General features: G+C 40.1%; 1 protein-coding gene across 1 annotated transcript in view; it reads left to right on the top strand.

Moving 5' to 3' along the window:
• jakmip1 (janus kinase and microtubule interacting protein 1) overlaps positions 1–19,490 on the top strand; it is a 30,941-nt gene that overhangs the window by 6,724 nt on the left and 4,727 nt on the right. Inside the window, exons 2-18 of the mRNA XM_034690522.1 lie at positions 7,003–7,324; positions 8,427–8,759; positions 9,198–9,359; positions 10,777–10,989; positions 11,774–11,887; positions 12,138–12,284; positions 12,514–12,684; positions 13,943–14,002; positions 15,382–15,510; positions 15,758–15,886; positions 16,080–16,163; positions 17,009–17,071; positions 17,743–17,841; positions 18,700–18,801; positions 18,884–18,937; positions 19,031–19,096; positions 19,304–19,372. Of these exons, the coding sequence (XP_034546413.1) occupies positions 7,169–7,324; positions 8,427–8,759; positions 9,198–9,359; positions 10,777–10,989; positions 11,774–11,887; positions 12,138–12,284; positions 12,514–12,684; positions 13,943–14,002; positions 15,382–15,510; positions 15,758–15,886; positions 16,080–16,163; positions 17,009–17,071; positions 17,743–17,841; positions 18,700–18,801; positions 18,884–18,937; positions 19,031–19,096; positions 19,304–19,372 (2,151 nt within the window). The 5' untranslated portion in view covers positions 7,003–7,168. The remainder of the gene's footprint in view (positions 1–7,002; positions 7,325–8,426; positions 8,760–9,197; positions 9,360–10,776; positions 10,990–11,773; positions 11,888–12,137; positions 12,285–12,513; positions 12,685–13,942; positions 14,003–15,381; positions 15,511–15,757; positions 15,887–16,079; positions 16,164–17,008; positions 17,072–17,742; positions 17,842–18,699; positions 18,802–18,883; positions 18,938–19,030; positions 19,097–19,303; positions 19,373–19,490) is intronic.

The raw sequence follows: 19,490 nt of genomic DNA on the forward strand, positions 1-19,490 counted from the left end.
CATTCCACCTCAAATTAGTCAAATATATCACCAGCATTACTCAAGTTTTAACTAGAAAATGCTATACACAGGATAAATTGGATGCTGTTAAATGCATCACTCACCATGTCTGTGCTGTGCTGTAAAGTTGTGGATCGGATTATTGTTAGAGACTTCTCCTAGTTTTACAAGTGCAATGCTCTTAGAAATGCATCAAGTTCTCTGAAGTAGAAAGTAATAAGGACTCATTTATAGAGTAGTGCCAGAGTATTCTGCAAACAGACATTGGCAGGAATGCTTGAGGAACACGTAAAAAAGCCCATGTGCATGAGTAAACTCTATGGTTTGATTGTGAGTAGGACTAATAGGAAGAGATTCTCTCCCAAGAACTTACTATTTCAAGGCATAATAGCAGGCTCCAGCTGTTCATTTGATTACTCTATGCACCGGTTTGTAAGAACGCACTGCTCTATCACTGTCCACTACTGTATACTACTGTATACTACTGTATACTACTGTACAGCTCACTGCAAAAAAACAGACATCCCCTTTAATCCTTTTGCGAAAAGGCAACAAGCAGGATTACCCTTAATACTACACAGACAAATAGAAGAGGGATTTCCCCAGGCTGTGTTTGGACACTGTCTAAATGTCTGTCGCAGTCTGTTCAGCCTATTTGGAAATAGTCAAGGTTTTGACATCAGCCAATGAAAAAAGCTAATACTCTAATGCTGTATTGATGCTGAATTACTTTTTGTACTGACTTTATTAAGTAGCAAAGTCAATGCCAATTCATCAAACAGTCAGTAGCTTTATAGTGAAGCTTCTCAGCAGCTACAAAACTGCTGTAATCACCTCTCTCTTGCTCTCAGCATGAGGTGATTTCACTTCATTCTTTCTTTAAGCAATTTGTAATGGTGCTACGTTCACTACATTAAACAAAGATTGTAATGCAGTTGTTCCATATGTTTGTGTTGTATTTGTGCAAAATATAACTTTGAATTCATTTGAAGAGTCATAGTGTTTTTAATTAGATAAAACCAAGCGGCAACCTCCGGTCTCAAACTATGAAGCCCATGCGGAAGTGTTATAAACTGCAATTCCTCGAGAATCTGTTTGAGGCTGGCTTCAGAAACACCAAAAAATACATAGACACTAATTCAAAAAAGATGATATTTGCAGCATTAATAAACATGTTTACAGCCTGGTTCAAAAACGGCTTGGATCTACTTAGCTAATTTCTCTATCGGCATACAATGTACGGGGGTGAATTTTTTTCTAACTCAACGGTTCAGAAGATATTAAGATTACAAGTTTTTGCCCAAATAAGGACATGACTGACTTGACTCCCGGACTGGAACACATAGTTGTTTGCTAGGAGGCTCAAACTCCGCCTCTTTACGTCACACTCTGCCTGGTTGAGTTCCAATATGGCTGCCACCGTCGATTAGCTTCAAAACAGCGCTCAGGAACAGATGGGTGACGTCACGGATACTACGTCCATTATTTATACAGTCTATGGATAAAAAAACATTATATGCAGGTGAAGCATGAGTACATGAAGATGTTTATTTTCCATTTGTTTATCCATTGAAAGGTTTTGTTCAAACATCAAGGCCTTTAGTGCACTAAAAGTTAAGTATATGTTTGTATTCAGAGTAAATGAGGTATTTTAAGGTCTCGGACCGGTTGAGGCTTTTTGTACTTCTGTGAACATTAAAGCCGCTTGTTAACGTCTTGGTGCCCCTGTAAATTGTTCCACTTTCCCATAAACTCTGAGAGGTCTGTCTGCCAGGTTGGGAACACGTGGAGGAGGCTTTGTTGAAAATGTGTGTGGTTGATGGCTTATCTATGTGTGCCTGCCTGTAACATGTTTTCTCCCCCAGAGTAAATCTGGACTCCTATCAAGTGAGGAAGAATGTACTACAGGATATTAAGTTGTGATGAAAGCAGGTATTATTGGTAGAGTTACTCTCTTTCTTAAAATATGTGAAGACAAATATGGATTGGCATAAATGACATGTCTTGACCACTGAAGGCAGCGTTTTGTAATTCCTCTGAGGTAGGGTGTCACATCCAGATGTTTAGACGTTTTTCGATCAGAGGAACTTTACCCTGGAACTAGGAACTTTACCCCGGAACTAAGGACTTTACCCCAGAACTACGTGCGTTTCAACCGACAGAACCGGGCGAAAAAGTAGTTCAGGTGTAGAAAATCTCCCCCCTAAAAAGCCCCTGCTAGGGGGGTAGTACTTTTCAGGGCCTGCAATGCTGAACGTGTCTGATTGGTAGATTAACCACAGTGTGTTTATTCCACCCGCCGTCCAAAATAAAATCACACACATCTGTGATTCACTTGATATCTCTTTCTTTAATTTGCTCTTTTTTTGTTGTATGTGTGCATACTTTTCAAAAAAAGAAGCTGTGATTCACTTGATTTAGCAGCTTGTAACAGTAGTCTTCTCTCAGCCCACCACAAATGCGTCTCTCCCGGTGTTACGGTTTTAAAAGTGACCCTGTAAACTGGAGACCTTCAGCTGCACGTGTCAGTGTTTGTGGAGTTTACACAGTTGTTGAAACACAGAGGGAGTTTTTAGATTCAATATCCTTATCAGATATTTAATGATCGTCGAAAGACGTTTATGAGGGATGCATCTGGCTGAAAGTCGGCAGTAATCAGGGTCGCTGTTTAAACCAAAACACCGGCGATCTCTGCCATGGCTTTTTGAGTTAAAAGGATTTTAAAGCCGTGTTGAAACGTCTTTGCTACTTGTGCTTTTCTCCTCTCACGTGTTGATTCAGTGAATCCATCTGTGATGAAATATAGCACGATCTAAAACAGCGCTGGCAGCTGAGTCTCTTCATGCTAACAGGCTAACTGTCGTGTTACTCAATGATACCTGCCTGTCTGTCTGCTTCTGTGATGGGAATGTTTAGGGGACAATAATAGGTGCCTCTTTTGCTTCTAGAGAAAAAAGACAGTAAAACCATCCTTCATGCCTCTCAGCCATTTCAGCTTAGCTACACCTGGTCTCTGGTAACAGTGCAGGCATGAAGAAGCATGCTCTAATGATGGCAGGGGAGGAAGTGTACTGCAAGCAGTGTTGTTTACTCATATAAGCATGGTACTCGTGTAACTGAGGTCAGCAAAGTCTATTGACCATATGTACATACGAACATGTAGGTCACTAATATCCCCAACACTCTCTCTCTCTCTCTATCTCCTTCTCTCTCTCTCTCGCCTCTTCTTCTTCTGTCCCTGTGAATGAGAGTGACATCACTGATCGCTCCTCGGCTCGCTAACACCACCGTGCCAGCGAGTGAGGGCTGAAGGGCTGAGAGTGGCCAGAGAATAGAAGAGAAGGGCCCTGCTCCTGCTCTTTCATCTCCTCTCCCTCTATACCTCACTCTTTCATTCCTTCTCTCACGCTTCTTCTCTCCCATTCCCGTCGGTTCCCAGCCTCTGACTGTGCATGTTGCATATAAATCTATGTGGTTAAAAAGGCTTCCTTGCCCTCCAGCGTCACAGCATTTCTGTCTCTCAGTCGACCAAGTCTCAGAGATTGCACCAGATAAAGAAGTCATGCGTGCATATTTGTGTGTGTGTAATTTTTTTTAACTACGCAGCCTCTATATGATGCAATCGTGTGTGCACAATCTGTGTGTTTTTGTGTGTGTGTGTTTTTTGTACACAGTGAGACTCCTCCTTTCTATCATCCTTTGCTTTGTGAGGAATGGAGTTTTTGAGAGCAAGGGTTGCCTTGGTAACTATTTCTGCCATCTGTGGATGCGATATTAATGTTTGGTAATGTGTGTGCAGAAAAAGATGGAAGCGTCTGCGCTCTTAATGCTTCAGATCTCTCAACGTTGCATTATTTATTTAATAGTGAACAGACAGACTGCAAGGTTACTGGGTTACAATTCATTCCAGGAAGAGATTAGAGGACTCCACTTTCAGCTCAGTATAGCAACATATTCCACGCCAAATACACACATGCAGACACAACTGTGGCCTGCTTTAAGTAATGAGAGACTAAACAAATCATTCATTTTAATCCTGCTGTGTTTGTTTTGGTTTGTTTTGGTTTGTTTTGGTTCACCAGCCTTTTTCCAGCTTGGCTGATTCATATTGATTTTAATCTTATTTCTGTATTTATATTCAATCTGAGAATTACCTGACTAATAGACTAGTTGATCAACAGAAAATGAAAGACCTGCTAGATTAATAAATCGATACATATTTTTTCGGCTTTCACACCTTTTACTTAAAGAGGATAGAAGAGTGGATAGAGCAGGAAACCAGGAGAGGGTGTTTTTAAATGGAGACTTAAAGCTGCTGTTGGTAGTCGTGATATATGCATCGGTTCGGACTTCGGGGAGAGATTTCGAATGTCAACACTACCCCTCCTCTCTCTGCTCCCGTAACACCGCCCACAAAAGATTGTTGTGCGAGTTCTATGAGGAAGTAGTGGCTTCCCAGCTAATCAGGGCAACGTATTCGGGCTGCCACTCGACCAATCAGGACGGAGGATTGGAGAGTAGCTATGATTAGTCTGTCATAACCATAGACTGTATAAAATATGGATGTAGTATCTGTGACGTCACCCATCTGTTTCTGAAGAGCAGTTTTGAGACCAAGCGGCAGCCATATTGCTTCTGTCGAGCCAGTGTGACGTAAAGAGGCGGAGTTTGAGCCTCCTAGCCAACAGCTGCAGTGTTCCTGCAGGCAGCTGTGCCTCTCATTGGAAGACTAGTAATCTCAATATCTTCGAAATTGCCGCGTGAGAGCACATCGAGAAATTAGCTATTCAGACTACACTCATCTTTTGTACCAGGTTGTAAACATGTTTATTTCTGCTGTAAAGATCGTCTCTTTCATTGCAGCTTGGTCATAACGGGAACAAGGGGAATTATAACATTGCTTTATACATTGGCATTAGAAAACATAGAGATTTGCGATAGTCTCAAATTACTTCACTTACCGATGAGTACCGATTGGTATGATGACCTTTTCTCCGAACCCAGCAGAGAAAAGTAATATTTTTTACACCTTTCCTACCAACAGCAGCTTTAAGACTTACCTTTTTAATCTAGCTTTTAATTGGATTAATTAATTTGGAGATTTTTAGCCCTGGATGGCATTATAATTATACTGTAATGGTTGTGTTAACATTTATTTATTTATTTATCTCTCTATCTATTTATTTCCTGTATTTATCTGATCTTTTTAACTAGCTTATTTGAAATTTTCTTTCCACTCTTACTTATTTGATTAATTTTACTGTATTGATTTTATTTTATTTTTAAGTATTTTATTTATAATCATGCCTTTTATAATTTTACCATTGCTGTTGTTTCTGTCTGTTATTTTGTGAAGCACTTTGGGCTGCATGTTTGCATTATAAGTATGAAAGGTGCTTTATGAATAAGTTTGATTTGAGTGAGAGTGAAGGAATGACATGTGGGAGAGAGGTCGCAGGCTGGAATTAAACTTGGGCCAAGCTGTATGGAAACACAACTGAATCCACTCCCAAATCAATACATTTTTGAGTATTTTACAAGCAAAAAAAAAATCATAAACATTTCTCTTGTTTCTCACATTGGGAATCATTTATTTATTTATTTTAATAATTTATTTATAGATTTTTATGTGTATAGACAAGTAACTTAACTACAGAAAAAATACAGACGTGGGCAAAGAAAGACAAGTAAACATACACATATACATAACTACATGAATAAAAATAAAAAAGGTAGACAAGAAAAAACCTGCTCTAACAAGATGCATCATTATACATTACTAATGAAGTATAGTACATCACATAAGCCAACACTTATACATATATAGCGACTTTAGGTCAGTCCTGATAGGTAAGACAGAAATGGTTGCCACATCTTGTCAAAGGCTGCAGAGTTGAGAGAAACATTCTGTCGGATTTTTTCCATATGTAACAGATTGGTAATTTCTGCTAGCCAGGTCTTAAAAGAAGGGACATCCTCATTTTTCCAATGAGTTAAAATATTTATTTTTGCAATAACCATACCATATGGTATTGTTCTCCGATGTAAGAGGGTAAGAGTGGAAAGATGTCGAGTGCCACCTAAGATTGATGTGCAAGGGTTAGGGGAGATGTCACAGTTATACACGTCAGAAAAACACTTCAAAATATCAGACCAGAACTGATTTAATTTGGGGCAGAGCCAGAAAAGATGACCCAGAGTGCCATCAGCCAACTTACATTTTGGGCAAGTTGGTGAGAGAGGGATAAAAACATTGGAATAATTTATGGCTCGTCTTTTTTCCTATGGCTCTTGTAACCAAGAATACAATGCAAGCTGCAAATCTTTTTATGTTTCGAAAGAGAGAAAATGAGACGAATCTTGCAGTTGTACTACACTGATGGACAAAGTGGAAGGATCAAATAGCAGTAGATGAGGCCAACGCTGTCTACCTCATGTCCAGAAAGACCAAATCAATCAGATATAAATTTGATTTCATGATGAAGATGAATGAAAAAGGAAATGGAGTGATGGACAAGACAAATTCAATGAAGTTCTTGCTTTATTCTGCGGCAGTTAAGTTTACTACAGTGATGCTAAGACAGTTAGTTATTCTGCACATTTTTGCAGGTGAAGGAAAGATCATCTCTGTAATAAATAAGTTCTTTTTTCTTTTAGTCTTTCAAAAGAGAGGAGTGAAGAAGTATTCAGGAGAGGTCCAGGTACCACGACTGTTGTAGCCAGACTGTTTTTATGCACCGTGGAGCCTCTAAGCACAACCTAGGGACTGGAACAGGATGATGATAAATTGCCCCTGTGTATATGTAAGAGGCAAGAGGGTGACAAAGCAGAGTGTAAATGTTAACCCAAAAATAGTCAATTTTCCCAAAGGCTGTAGTGCGTCATGTGGCCCAGAGCTTTGTGTAGAGTAGTGCCGTGTTACCCAGTTTTCAACACTGACTCACTCTGTTTTTTTTTCCCTTTTTCTTTTCCTCTGTTCGTATTTCTGTCTCTCCTAAACAGAAAGTCCCCACAACACCAAGCAATGATGTAGACCTGACAACGACACGATGATGATTATGATGATGATGCATGGCCTCAGAGGGAGGAGAAGCAGCCACTGATTCTCTCCTCCTTCACAAACACACCTGGCACTCTATGTCTGTCCTGATTGGGCGGCCAGAGTGCTATGTCATCAGCCACACCCCCTGCGGCCCCGCCTCTTAAGAAGGGCAGGAAGCCGGATAAATCGGAGGGGATGGCTGACTCTGCGCAGGCCACCAATGAGGAGCTGAGGAGCAAAATCATGGACGTCCAGATTGAGCTGCAGCAGGAGCGGGGCAAGGTGAGGGGGATGGAGATGAAGAAGTCAGGGTCTCATGTAGAACATGATGAGAGTGACATTAGAGAGGTGCCCCCTTTAGTTAATCAGACAAGCAAAGGGCAGAGAGGCCTGCCAACAGAAACTACAAGGACTTCTTTATGAAATATTCACTTATTCATGCAGACTGTATGAAAGGTAGCAAGATTCAGATCTTACTGTGACAAAAAAACTAAAAAAGGTATAGACGTTTAACCCTCCTGTTATGTTGTGGGTCAAATTGACCCATTCTAAAGTTCAAAAATCTAAACAAAAACTTCTTCCGCTTAGCTTAATTGGTGTGAAAAACACACACAATGAAAATGGTTCATTTCACACATTCGCAACCCCCCCTGCGTGTTTATATCACATACTGTTCGTGGGTCAATTTGACCCTACATTCAAAGTAGAGACTAAAAGGGATCAGAAGTGTCAACTACTAAATGTTTCTTTGCAACTGTTTAACATATTTCAACCCAATCACTTTCCAATGTACATAAAGAAAAGTTTTAACATAAATTTTCATAAAACCTGAGTGAGTTATCCTCATTGAACCATGATCTGTGAGAATTAAAGAACACCATTGCACTAAATATTGATTTAAATGGTTAGTAATGGAGTTTATAATGAGATTTTAAAAATTTGTATTGGGATTTTTGGGGTTCTGACACTTTTGGATAATTGAAAATGCCAATTAAGGTCAATTAAGTTGACCCAGTAACATTATTGCTGTTCCTGAGAAAGGAACATAACAGGAGGGTTAATATGCACATAAACTTGATATATAAAAACAATGTTTACAATATCTTGCAAAAATTTAGCTGATTTGGTTTTTTTTAGCAAAAGAAAATTATTAACATCATCTTAGAAACTGTTGTTTAGGTTTCTGCTGCTCTCAGTTGAGAAATAAATAGCAATAATTTAAAACTGTCCACTAGCTGCACAAACTTACAAGTAAAGTTTGTGCTGTAACTGTGCCACAGGCAGTCTGGGAAAAACATGATGAGCTAACTGATGGTTAGTAGCTTGACTGATAAAAACTGGATGATTAGATTCTTTTGGACTCTAATGGCAGAATGTCTCACAGGTATGTAAGCTTCGCGAGCGGCTACAGGAGCAGCGGCAGGCTCGGGAGCTGGAGCAGCACAAACATGCTGTAGCAGTCACTGACCTGCGCGCTAAACTCCACGAAGAGAAGCTCCGTGAGATAGCGGCCGTCCGTGAGGCCCTGGCACGGCAGCATGAAATCGAGCTGGCCCGGTCCATCAAGATCCGGGATGCCGAGGTGCAGAGGCTCCAGGGGCTTGTACACGCACTCAGAGACGGAGCGGCTGACAAGCTCAAAAACGCTCTTCTCGGAGAGGCTCGGGAGGAGGCCAGGAGGGCTTTTGATGGGGAAAGGATAAAACTTCAGCAGGAGGTGGGTTGGAGCATGTATATAGTGGACAGTCCTGAATTATCTTTCTTTTATACATTGTAGAAAAAGTAGGAGTGTTTTAGTGAAACTGCTGTCTCATCACTTCAGGTATGCTCTTCTTCTCTTCGGAAGAGCTTTATTATAATCTTTATTTTCTATAATGGGCATTCTGAAACCATTATTTAAGTACACTTGTTTTAATTACTGATTTGGGACTGTGTAAACCTTTGTAAATTTACTGTTGAAAAACAGGAAGCTGGGAGGAAAAGCATTTTGCCAAGCCATTGTTTCACTGAAGCCTTCCTGGACAAACGGGGCATCTATCATCACAACTGGCTAATGGGGAAGAGAAAATATGTTTATATACGAGTGTCAACCTCTTTGTTGTTGTTGCCATTGTGGAATGTTATCATGTGTTTATGTATTTGATGTGTATTTTAGATCCAGGAACAGAAGACAGCCAGGAAGCAGGCCGAAGAAGCGCTTGGAAATGCTCTGCAGGCAGACAAAGCCAAGGCAGCAGACCTGCGCACAGCTTACCAACAGCACCAGGATGAGGTGCACCGCATCAAACGGGACTGTGAGAAAGACATCCGCAGAGTGGTGAGACCACTCATAGAGTGCAGACACTTTTGTATAATGTGTCTTATCTTAAACTGACATGGCAGTTTTTTTGTCCGCTTTTGAAAACATAATCATATATTATCACTGTTACCTCTTGTGCCTGTTTGAGAGCTAGCTTTATGAAATATGGTGCTGTCACAGATCAAATGAAAAGGTCTCACGCTGCTTGACAAACCCAACAGCTGTTATTTTTATAGCCTGCTCCAACCTCATTTTTATGTCACTAAGAGTCGCTTACTCATGACATCTGTTTTTCTGGGTCTGATGTTCAGCCCAAGCGCAGGCTTTATCTAACTGTTGTTGTATCAAGGTCTCAGGCTAATTTGCTTCACTATCTGTCGTCTATCTCACCAATGTGGTGCTTATCTACACAAATAAAAGTATGTGCAGAGTATGTCAGCTACTCATTAATCTGTTACCTACAGAAGTGCAATAGCAGGTCTCTTCATCAGTAAGAGTATGTTTGAGCCAGGAGCTTTAAAAGGTGGTGGATCAGTAGAGCATGGCTTATTGATGCAGAGATCCAGTGCAAGAAATAATAATAATAATAATAATAATAATAATAATAATAATAATAATAATAATAATAATAATAATAATAATGATAATAATAATAATAATAATGATAATAATAATAATAATAATTTTATTTATGGAGCACTTTTCAAAACCAGGTTACAAAGTGCTTTACATGGGGAGTCAAGATAAAGAAATAAAACACATTTTAAAAGACATCAAATTCCCCTAAAAGAACTCTTAAGGTATAAAATTATTTTAAAATATATTTCTAAAGACGGTTAAAATAAAATAAACTCACATAAAATTCAGATGAAATCCAGGAAGGCTCTGCGATAAAAGTATGTTTTAAGAAGGGATTTAAAATACCGGTGTTAAAGAACAAAAATAGGGGTGCCGGTTGGCTTAGCATTTTAAGCACAAGCCCAACATACGGGGGCTGTGGTCCTCGTCACAGTCACTGGTTTTATTTCCAGCCACAACCCTTTACTGCATGTCTTCCCCCTCTCTCTGCTCAACACATTTCCTGTCTCTTCAGCTGTCCTATAAATATAAGCAAAAATGCCAAAAAAAATAAACATAACTTTGCAAAATAAGTACAAAAATGGAGGGAAGAAGAAGTCATCAAAAGTTATGTGAGTGCAGTGCAGGAACAAAGCTTCATGAATTAATTACAGCTGAAGTGCAACATTTTAAGCTAGAGCACTCATACAATGTGTATCCAGCCATCGGAGCATGCTGCTTGTCAGGCCAAGATAAGGTGTAGATGGTGTAAGATCTAAGGTTGAAACTTCAGCATCACTCTTTGCATAATTGTTTGAACACAAACCCAGCTGCAAAACATCCAAATTCATGTACTTGTATTCATCCCCTTTTATAGATGGATGAACTGAAGGGGAAGGATCGGGTGGTGTGTGCTCTGGAGAGGGAGCTGGGGCTGCAGGCCGGCTATGCTCAGAAGCTTCAGCTTCAGAAGGATGCTCTGGATGAGCAGCTAGGCCACGTACGAGAGGCCGAGAGACATAACCATGGCAGCCCCAAGAGAGAGATGATGCCTGGACTAGGGGACCACCAGGACCTGCTCAACAACCAGGTAAGACCAGAGACAAAAAAAAAGGCATGCATATGTACGTTACTGCTATAATACAATCACAAAACCACAGGCATTCTGAAATGTGCTCTACATACACAAGACCATGGTACTGGCATACTGTATCAGTAATGTAATAGTATTTCAGTGGTATGTTTGTTAAAGCAGATGTTTAGCTGGTGATAAAGTCAGTATAATATCAATATGATGAATGCAGAATTTGAGGTGTTTTTAACATGAATTTTGAAAGGTTACAAAACCTTTGAAAACAGCATGGAGATTAAGGAAATAAAGCTGGCTTTGGAATGTCTTGTCAGCAGCTGCAGGTACCCTGGTTTAGCTATTACATTGAAAATGAGTGATAGAATCCCTCATTTAAACTTTTAGTGAACTCTTAAACCTAAAAACAATAAAGTCTGCCTCTGGGTGCCACACTCGAGGTGTTTTTGTTTGTTTAGCTGGTGATTGTGGCAGGCTGACTGCCCCCACCTTTTTAGCTGAAAGGAAACTTAGGAGACTCTTAAACTTACATGATTACATTTCCTTGCAAAGAAGAGAGCACCATCATACGTCAAAGCTGCAGCTCATTCATTCCTAAAAAGCATGTGGATATACTGTCTGTATATGCACACACAGTTGCTCTGTGTAAAATACATCTCATCCTTCATCCCAACACCTCCTCTGTCCCAACTCCCTCCATTATTTGCCTTTCTGCCTGCCTGCCTGCATGTTCTCCCTTTTTTAGATTTTGTCTTCCTCCTCCTCTCCTCTCCCCCCTATTCCACAGGAGGTAGAAGAGCGCGACATGAGGAGGTTCCAGCTGAAGATAGCAGAGCTCCATTCCATTATCAGGAAACTTGAGGACAGAAATGCACTGCTGGCTGATGAGAGGAATGAACTAGTGAGTAACACGTGCAACAACAGCACATAAATACAGTGGTTATAGGCGTGAAAATACACACCCTGTTACACCTTGAAGTACTGATTAACACACATAAAAAGCACACAAACATGCATGCCTGTGAATGGCATCATAGAAAATTGTTAAGCATTGATCTGGCCTTTCCTGCTCAAACTGGAAATTCAGTGTCACTACAAGTCAAGGCTTGAAATGCTAGTATTTCCTCTCTCTGTTTCCTTCCTCTTACTAGTTGAAGAGGGTGCGAGAGGCTGAAAGCCAAATGAAGCCCATGTTTGAAAAGAATAAACGGTTGTCCAAGAAAAATGACGACCTCCTGCACACACTTCAACGCATGGAGGAGAAACTGAAGACCCTGAGTCGAGAGAACGCTGAAATGGTGAGATTCAACAGCACATATGTTACAACTTTTCTCTGAATAAAACTTCAAATACTACAGCAGACAATAGCAGATTTCTTCATTTTGATCAGTTCATAAAGGTGGGATTATAGTTACTGCACTTGACAATTTCAATAAGAAGCAGGACCTCTACTGGCCACTTGAAGAAATGCATCCAATGGTTCTTAAAAAACACAAGTTAGCAACTCTTTCTCTGTTATTCCCTCAGAAAGAAAAAGCCTCCTCCTCTCGACCTCCCTCACAACAACAGTCCATTCAGCCACAGCTGAAGAGGCCAAGCTCCCTGACGGACCTGAGCCACGCCCATGAAGAACAGGAAGTAGAGTTCCTGAAGCTGCAGGTTTCTGAGCAACGAGGCATAATTGACGAGCTCATGCAGGTAAGAGTTTCTCTCAAAAACTATGCAATGAGCATTTGCATCAGTTTATGATGCATCTCATCACTTAAAATAAGGTAAAATTCAAGTATCTTATATCTATCCCATATAAACATAGAAGATGTGTGAAGAATGTGTGATTTTCTCTAATTCAGAAGAGAGAGAGAGAGAGAGAGAGAGAGAGAGAGAGAGAGAGAGAGAGAGAGAGAGAGAGAGAGAGAGAGAGAGAGAGAGAGAGAGAGAGAGAGAGAATATCTTAGTTCTTTTTCTCATCTCATTTTACCATCTGCATAATCAACTGGTATTTTTTAATTTCCATTCACATTTTGACTTTTAAAGGTGCCAGTCCCTTAGAACCTCAACCCACTTGATTAATTCCCATGGTTAACTTGTTAATTCAATTCAATTCAATTTGCTTTATTGGCATGAACATGTTGCCAAAGCACATACGATTTATACACATACATTACATATATACATTACATATATATTCATTACATATTAATTACATATTATATATATTACATATTTTATACGCATTAATGAACGATGGTGTCATCCATACAGCATATCTCACTTGTGTCCTCACTTGATGCGGTATGCTCATAAAACCTTCACCTAAAATCAGATATTATGGGATGGTGCGTCCCTCAGGCTGTGACAGGCAGACACATATTCAGCAGCCAGAGGAGCTGCTGACCCTTCCCCCAGGAGAACTGACAGTTTCTCTTCTGGGGTTAATGTTGGGAAGTTTGGTACTATTTTAGTAATTTCCCTGTAGTGGGAATCTCTTAGAGAAGAGAACTTGCTGCAGTGGAGGAGGAAGTGCATCTCTGTCCCTATGTCCCCTGTAGAGCAGTGGGCACATAGACGCTCCTCTCTGGGCAGCTATGTCTGCCTGTATCTCCCTGCCTCTACAGCTAGATGGTGGTCACTCAGCCTGTATTTGGTCAGGATACGTCTTTGTTTTGTATCTCTGACACTGTGCAGATATTCCGATGATTCATAATCACAGTTTAGGGTCAAATAACAATTTATTCTGCTTTGAGTATTTGTTTGGTTTCTCCAGTGTTCTAAATACAGATCTTTGGAGTGCTTCATGATGAGTTTCATTTGGTTGTGTTTTGGATCAGTGCTGATAGGAGTCTGGCTGATTATTATTTATTATTATTATCTGTCTATTCCAGCTTAATGCCAGTCATCAGTAAAGCTTGTTTTTATTTAAATGTGATTGAACCAGTTCTGTCATGTTTGTCTGTAGGAACGTGACCGGTTGGTGATGACCAAAAAGAACAGGAGGAAACCTCTCAAACTAACTAAAGTAAGTGTCCCCGAGTGCTCTAAAAAAAATCAGTTAATCTAGTGTTGCGCAACCAAGCAACTACCCAATCTGTGCTTTAATTGAGTGAGTACATCTCTCTGTGTGTGTTTGGGTTTAATTGGGCTCAGGGGAGAATAATGACAGCATCTCTAACAGCAGGGAGCATCACACTGAGCACACGCACACATGAATCATACATGGATCATTCTCACAGCTGATGGAAAATTCTTATTTTGTGCTGTTGTTGTATTTTATTCAAGTATTTCGTGATAATGTAGGACAATTAACACATCTATTACAGACATTGCAAACTGAATTTGTGTGCAGCAGCTTTTTTGTGCATAAAAGGGGGGAAAGGGATAACAACCAAAATCAGGTGGATGGGACTGCGTGAGAAAAAGATGATCGCTTGCACACTTGTGTGTGTGTGTGTGTGTGTGTGTGTGTGTGTGTGTGTGTGTGTGTGTGTGTGTGTGTGTGTGTGTGTGTGTGTGTGTGTGTGTGTGTGTGTGTGTGTGTGTGTGTGTGTGTGTGTGTTTGTTTGTGCTGATACATCAGGGAGCATTTTAGTGTTCTGTTGTTGCTAGGAGGAGTTTGTGGATGTGTGTCAGATATTTTCCTCCACTTATCCTGCTGGAACCAGTCTCTTACCTCAGTGTGGTGGACGCACTGTGCGGCACAGCGGTTTGGCTTTTGGACTTTTGCACTGTTTCCTTAATTTAAAGCAAACTGCGTTCAAGAGCTTTGAGACCAAAAAGACGGAAGCTGGCTTTTAGATTTTTCTGTGGGAGTAATTTCATTGTAGCTTGAAGCTTTTCCATTTTGTGTGGGAGAGCAACAGGAAGCCATTGTTTTTCTTTTGGACATTAGTATAATAACAGACATTAATATAATTACGGATGTTTTTTGGGGAGATTCTTTTTAGTTAGTGCGTGAGGTTTTTGTTCTAGTAGCAACATGACGGAGTACCTCCTCCTTATCCTTTACTTTTCCTCCTTTATCTGCCTCTGTGCATTAGTCTGCCTCTACTTCTCTGGTTGCCAGGAGATGACTTATAAGCATGATGGTAAGGACTGTGTGGGATTTCTAAAAGTGAATACCAGGAAAGAAGAGAACAAAGATGCTTTACCAGATATGACCTAGTAATTTCAATTGTGATAACAAGCGTCAGCTTTAGGTCAAAATGTTACTAACTACTAACTAGCTTTGTTGATGTCATCAGAAGATGTTTTGTGGTTTAAGAACTTCAAATCATTGAATCTGAAATCAGGTGTAATGTAATTCAGATGCTTGTTGTATGTTTTTGTCTTTTTGTGGATTGAGAAAAAATACTTTTTTGACAATGATCATGTCCTGTTCCTCTTTCTTCCTCTCCTCAGAGGCATGTTGTGGAGACATATTTTGGATTTGATGAGGAGTCGATAGACTCAGAGACCTCCTCGCTGACGTCCTATAACACTGACCTCACTGACCGCACGCCTGCAACTCCTGAGGAGGATTTAGAAGATGTAAGAAAGCTCATTTCCTACATTAAATATCATTATTTAAACATGTTTTATTGTAAGAAGAGCTCAAGAATGGGTTTGATTTAGAAAACTGAAACAGAAAGAGGTCAGACTGTTTGAAAACAGTTTACAGACTGAGAGATGTGCTTAAAGCAGGGTTAACGTGAAGGTATCTGTGTGTGCTTTTTTAATCTTCCTTTCTTTTTCTTCAATACATTGATTTATTTTCTTCTATTTTGTATGAATTAAGACTGTTACCCGCGAAGAATCAGAGCTTCGCTTCCGTCAGCTTACTAGAGAGTACCAGGCTCTCCAGCGGGCTTATGCTCTTCTACAGGAGCAGACAGGGGGCTCTCTGGATGCTGAGAGGGAGGCCAGGGTTTGTACTCTCACTTTACCATGTTTGCCCACTGTCCATAATACAACAGGACTTTTAAACTTCAACTTTGTAAGCAACTTTGACAAAACACAACCTCATTGTGAAAATAAACTGAAGCTTAGTCTATTCAAATTTTGAAATGAATCCTCAATTTTCTCTCCTTCTCCCTGATGGCTGATCTGTCCTCCCACAGACACGTGAGCAGCTGCAGTTGGACCTCAACAGTTGTCTGGCGAAGATTGTGGACCTGGAGAAAGCCCTGGCCGAGAGAGGGCAGGTAACAAAAACAAGGGACTGTGTCAGGAACTCACTGGTCCTGCTTTCACTGGCCTGCATGCTCTGCCCTCATCCTCTGTTCTTCCTGTTATTCTCTTTGTGTCTTGAGCCTTCTGGGGCTGTTGAGCTTGGAGAGGACTGTTAAAGCTATTAATAGAAACAATAATTGTTTTTGACCATTAGTGTCTTAAGTATTTAGATCTGAAATGCAAAGCTAAGATTATTTTAATTTATTTAACATTTACAGTCCTGTTGACACATTTTGTTTAAATACTAAACCAAACCAGGCCATGTGAGGAAGAAGTGTGGCCGTTTGTGTGCGAACTGTAAAAAATAAAAACACCTTTGATATTTCCTGCACTGATAATAATGAAGAACACTAAAATATAATAGTTTATTCTTTTAAATGCTCAGTTTGTCTTTTTTGTTCAGTTTTTCATTTGTCACTGCATGTTGCATGTCCTGAGTGGTCCAACTCTGTCATTTGTTTTTTTTTTGCTCTGCTGTTTTACCCTTCAGACTGTCTCCTGTTTCCGTGTTCGAGTGAAACCTTGCTACCTGTGGTCTCAGCTCTATTGCCTGCTATCTTGGGAGCTTTTTTTCCTTTTTATTTCTTTTGGATCAATAAACTTTTTCCACTCCCACTCTGTTCCTGCCTGTTTGTGTCCATGGTACATTTGAATGTGTCTATTGGAAATGCAGCAGATGGTCACCGAGTGTTATGTTTTGAGTGGGCTGACAGCTTCATTCATTACACCCTGTCGTGGGATCCTTTCCTTCCTTCCTTCCTTCACTTTTCTTTCCAGTGACATTTCTTGCTGATGTTGTGTTTGGTTGTCATGACAGGATTCAAAGTGGGTGGAGGAGAAGCAGTACCTACTAAAGACCAATCAAGAACTGCATGATAAGGTAGGCTGCATTAGCATGTACTCCACTAAAACTTGATATTACGTTTTTACTGGCGATATATGACCCCATGATTCTTCTCTGGAAAAGTACCTGATAAAAAAATTTCATCATATGGTGCAACGCCCTTTGTACTGCTCCAAAATCCTTCCTCATTGACCAAGAGGAGGGTGAATTGTATGTAAGGAATAATTCCTAACAAGGTATCCATTATCAGGAATTTGTATATGACATGGAGTTGCATGCCAGACAGTTGCTACAGCAGTCTTGAGTTTGAGTCAGAAGCTGTATGAACAACAGATTTTAATACTGAAGGTCTGATGTAGGGCATATTGTTCAGAGAAAGAAAAGTATACAAGGGATAGTTAATTACAGCCTTCAATGCCAGCTTTATAAAACTAGGCAGTTATTAAAATGCTGTGGAAAAACAGATAAGACTCTAAACCAAACCAAAGTGATATGATACCTCCGGCAAACTATGACCTTTTTGGACGATGCAAAGCTTCAGAGGGATATTTGGTAATATGATTTGCCCATAAATTTTTAAATTAAAGTCAAATTAAGTTTGAGAAGGTTCATTGTTAGCTATCTGTATGTTAACTGCAGGACATTCATTAACTCTTAGTGTACTGCAGTTGTGTAATCAAGGTTTATGTGTATGTGTGTGTCTGTAGATGTATGCGTTGCAGCAGGCAGAGGCGCGGCTGCAGGCTGAGGTTCAGGACGCTCGGGACCAGAATGAGCTGCTGGAGTTCAGGGTGCTGGAACTGGAAGTAAGAGACTGTACCAACGTCATACTGTCACCAGGAGGCGACAACAACAACATCAGCACCAAATTCAAGACTTACATACAGTGACTCAACAGACAGACGGACAGACAGACAGACATAGATATACACATACTTGAGTTCCCTGTATGCATCTGTGTGTTGCACTGTTTTTTGCATGGCAGCTGTGTGTATCCCCCTTCCTTTAAACTGGAATATTTTTTAAAGAAGAGTGTGTTAAATGGATGTTATTTTAAATGGAATAAAAATGTATTTAAGTTCACCATTTAATCCCATCTTTGTTCATTTTTTTGTCTCATCTTCTGCATGCATACCATACATTTTGTTCACAATTTTCATCAAATCATTGGTCATTTCCACAAATAATTAAGGACCAACATTGTAGAGGGATTTGAGAGTTCTTTTGCTTTTCTTTGTGTTAACTGGAGTTAGATTTTGACTTAAGAATAAAGGTATGTTTAAAAGTCAGGCACTTATCATTCAATATTGCACCTCTTCATGTAGCAGTTGTCTGAATTTGGACGGAGCAGCATCTGTTTTAGTTTCTGCATGTGTTTACGTTCTTCCCATTGGTTTGGTTCATTGTCCCGTTTAAATCTATGAGTTCCCACTTCCCTCACTTTGGCAGATCCTGACCATGTTTTCAGTTCCATGTAAGTAAATCCCCTGTTTGTTCCCTTTTCACTCACATCCACATTCAGCACATAAAACTCAGCATCAGTCATTCCCATGCACCACCACCACCAACAACGATATAATACTGAGCTGTTACATCACTGTAGAAATGTCATGATCATTTAGATGTGTGTAAGGGAAAATTAAGCAGCATGTCCTTTTCTGTAGGAGAGAGAGCGCAGATCTCCTGCCCTTAATCTACACATGTCTGCGTTCCCTGAGAACAGCAGCAGTGCCCTGCAGATCTACTGCCACCAGGAGGGAGTCAAGGTAATAAAACAAATACAGCTCTCTCCTTTAAGATCTCTCATACACACAGGCAATATGATGTCAAATTCTGACCTCTGTGCAGGATGTTATTATTCCTGAGCTGATGAAGAAACTGGACATCCTAGGGGATAATGGGGTGAGTTCAGAACTCAAACTTTTGGGTGAAAACAAAATCTGGCATCCTTTTGGAATCTCAATAATTGAGGTATTCCTGTTTTATCTTCTGAAGAATCTCAGAAATGAGGAGCAGGTAGCAGTGATCCAAGCAGGGACAGTGATCTCACTGTGTGAGAAGGTGAGTAGTAGTCCTCAAAGACACGCTGCGTTGCTGACACACTGTGGACAAAGATTGCCATAACATTTAATGTATTTCTAAACAGCGACCACATTTGAGTAAATATTTGTTGATTGAAAAATGGATGGAAACAATAAAATTGTTTGAGCATCTGAGAAAGTATTAACCTCTTATATTTCCTCTTTTGTTGCAACCCTACTTGTACAGTGGTTAAAGCAGATAGATAGCACAGAGGCTGCTCTGACACAGAAAATGATTGACCTGGAGAATGACAAGGTGAGAACAGTCTACTATAAGAGACCACAATCTGAAAATATTTAGATCGTTTAACCCTCCTGTTATGTTCGTTTCTCTGGAACAGCAATAATGTTCCTGGGTCAATTTGACCTGGGGC

The sequence above is a fragment of the Notolabrus celidotus genome, chromosome 8 (genome assembly GCF_009762535.1).
Source record: "Notolabrus celidotus isolate fNotCel1 chromosome 8, fNotCel1.pri, whole genome shotgun sequence".
Taxonomy (NCBI): domain Eukaryota; kingdom Metazoa; phylum Chordata; class Actinopteri; order Labriformes; family Labridae; genus Notolabrus; species Notolabrus celidotus.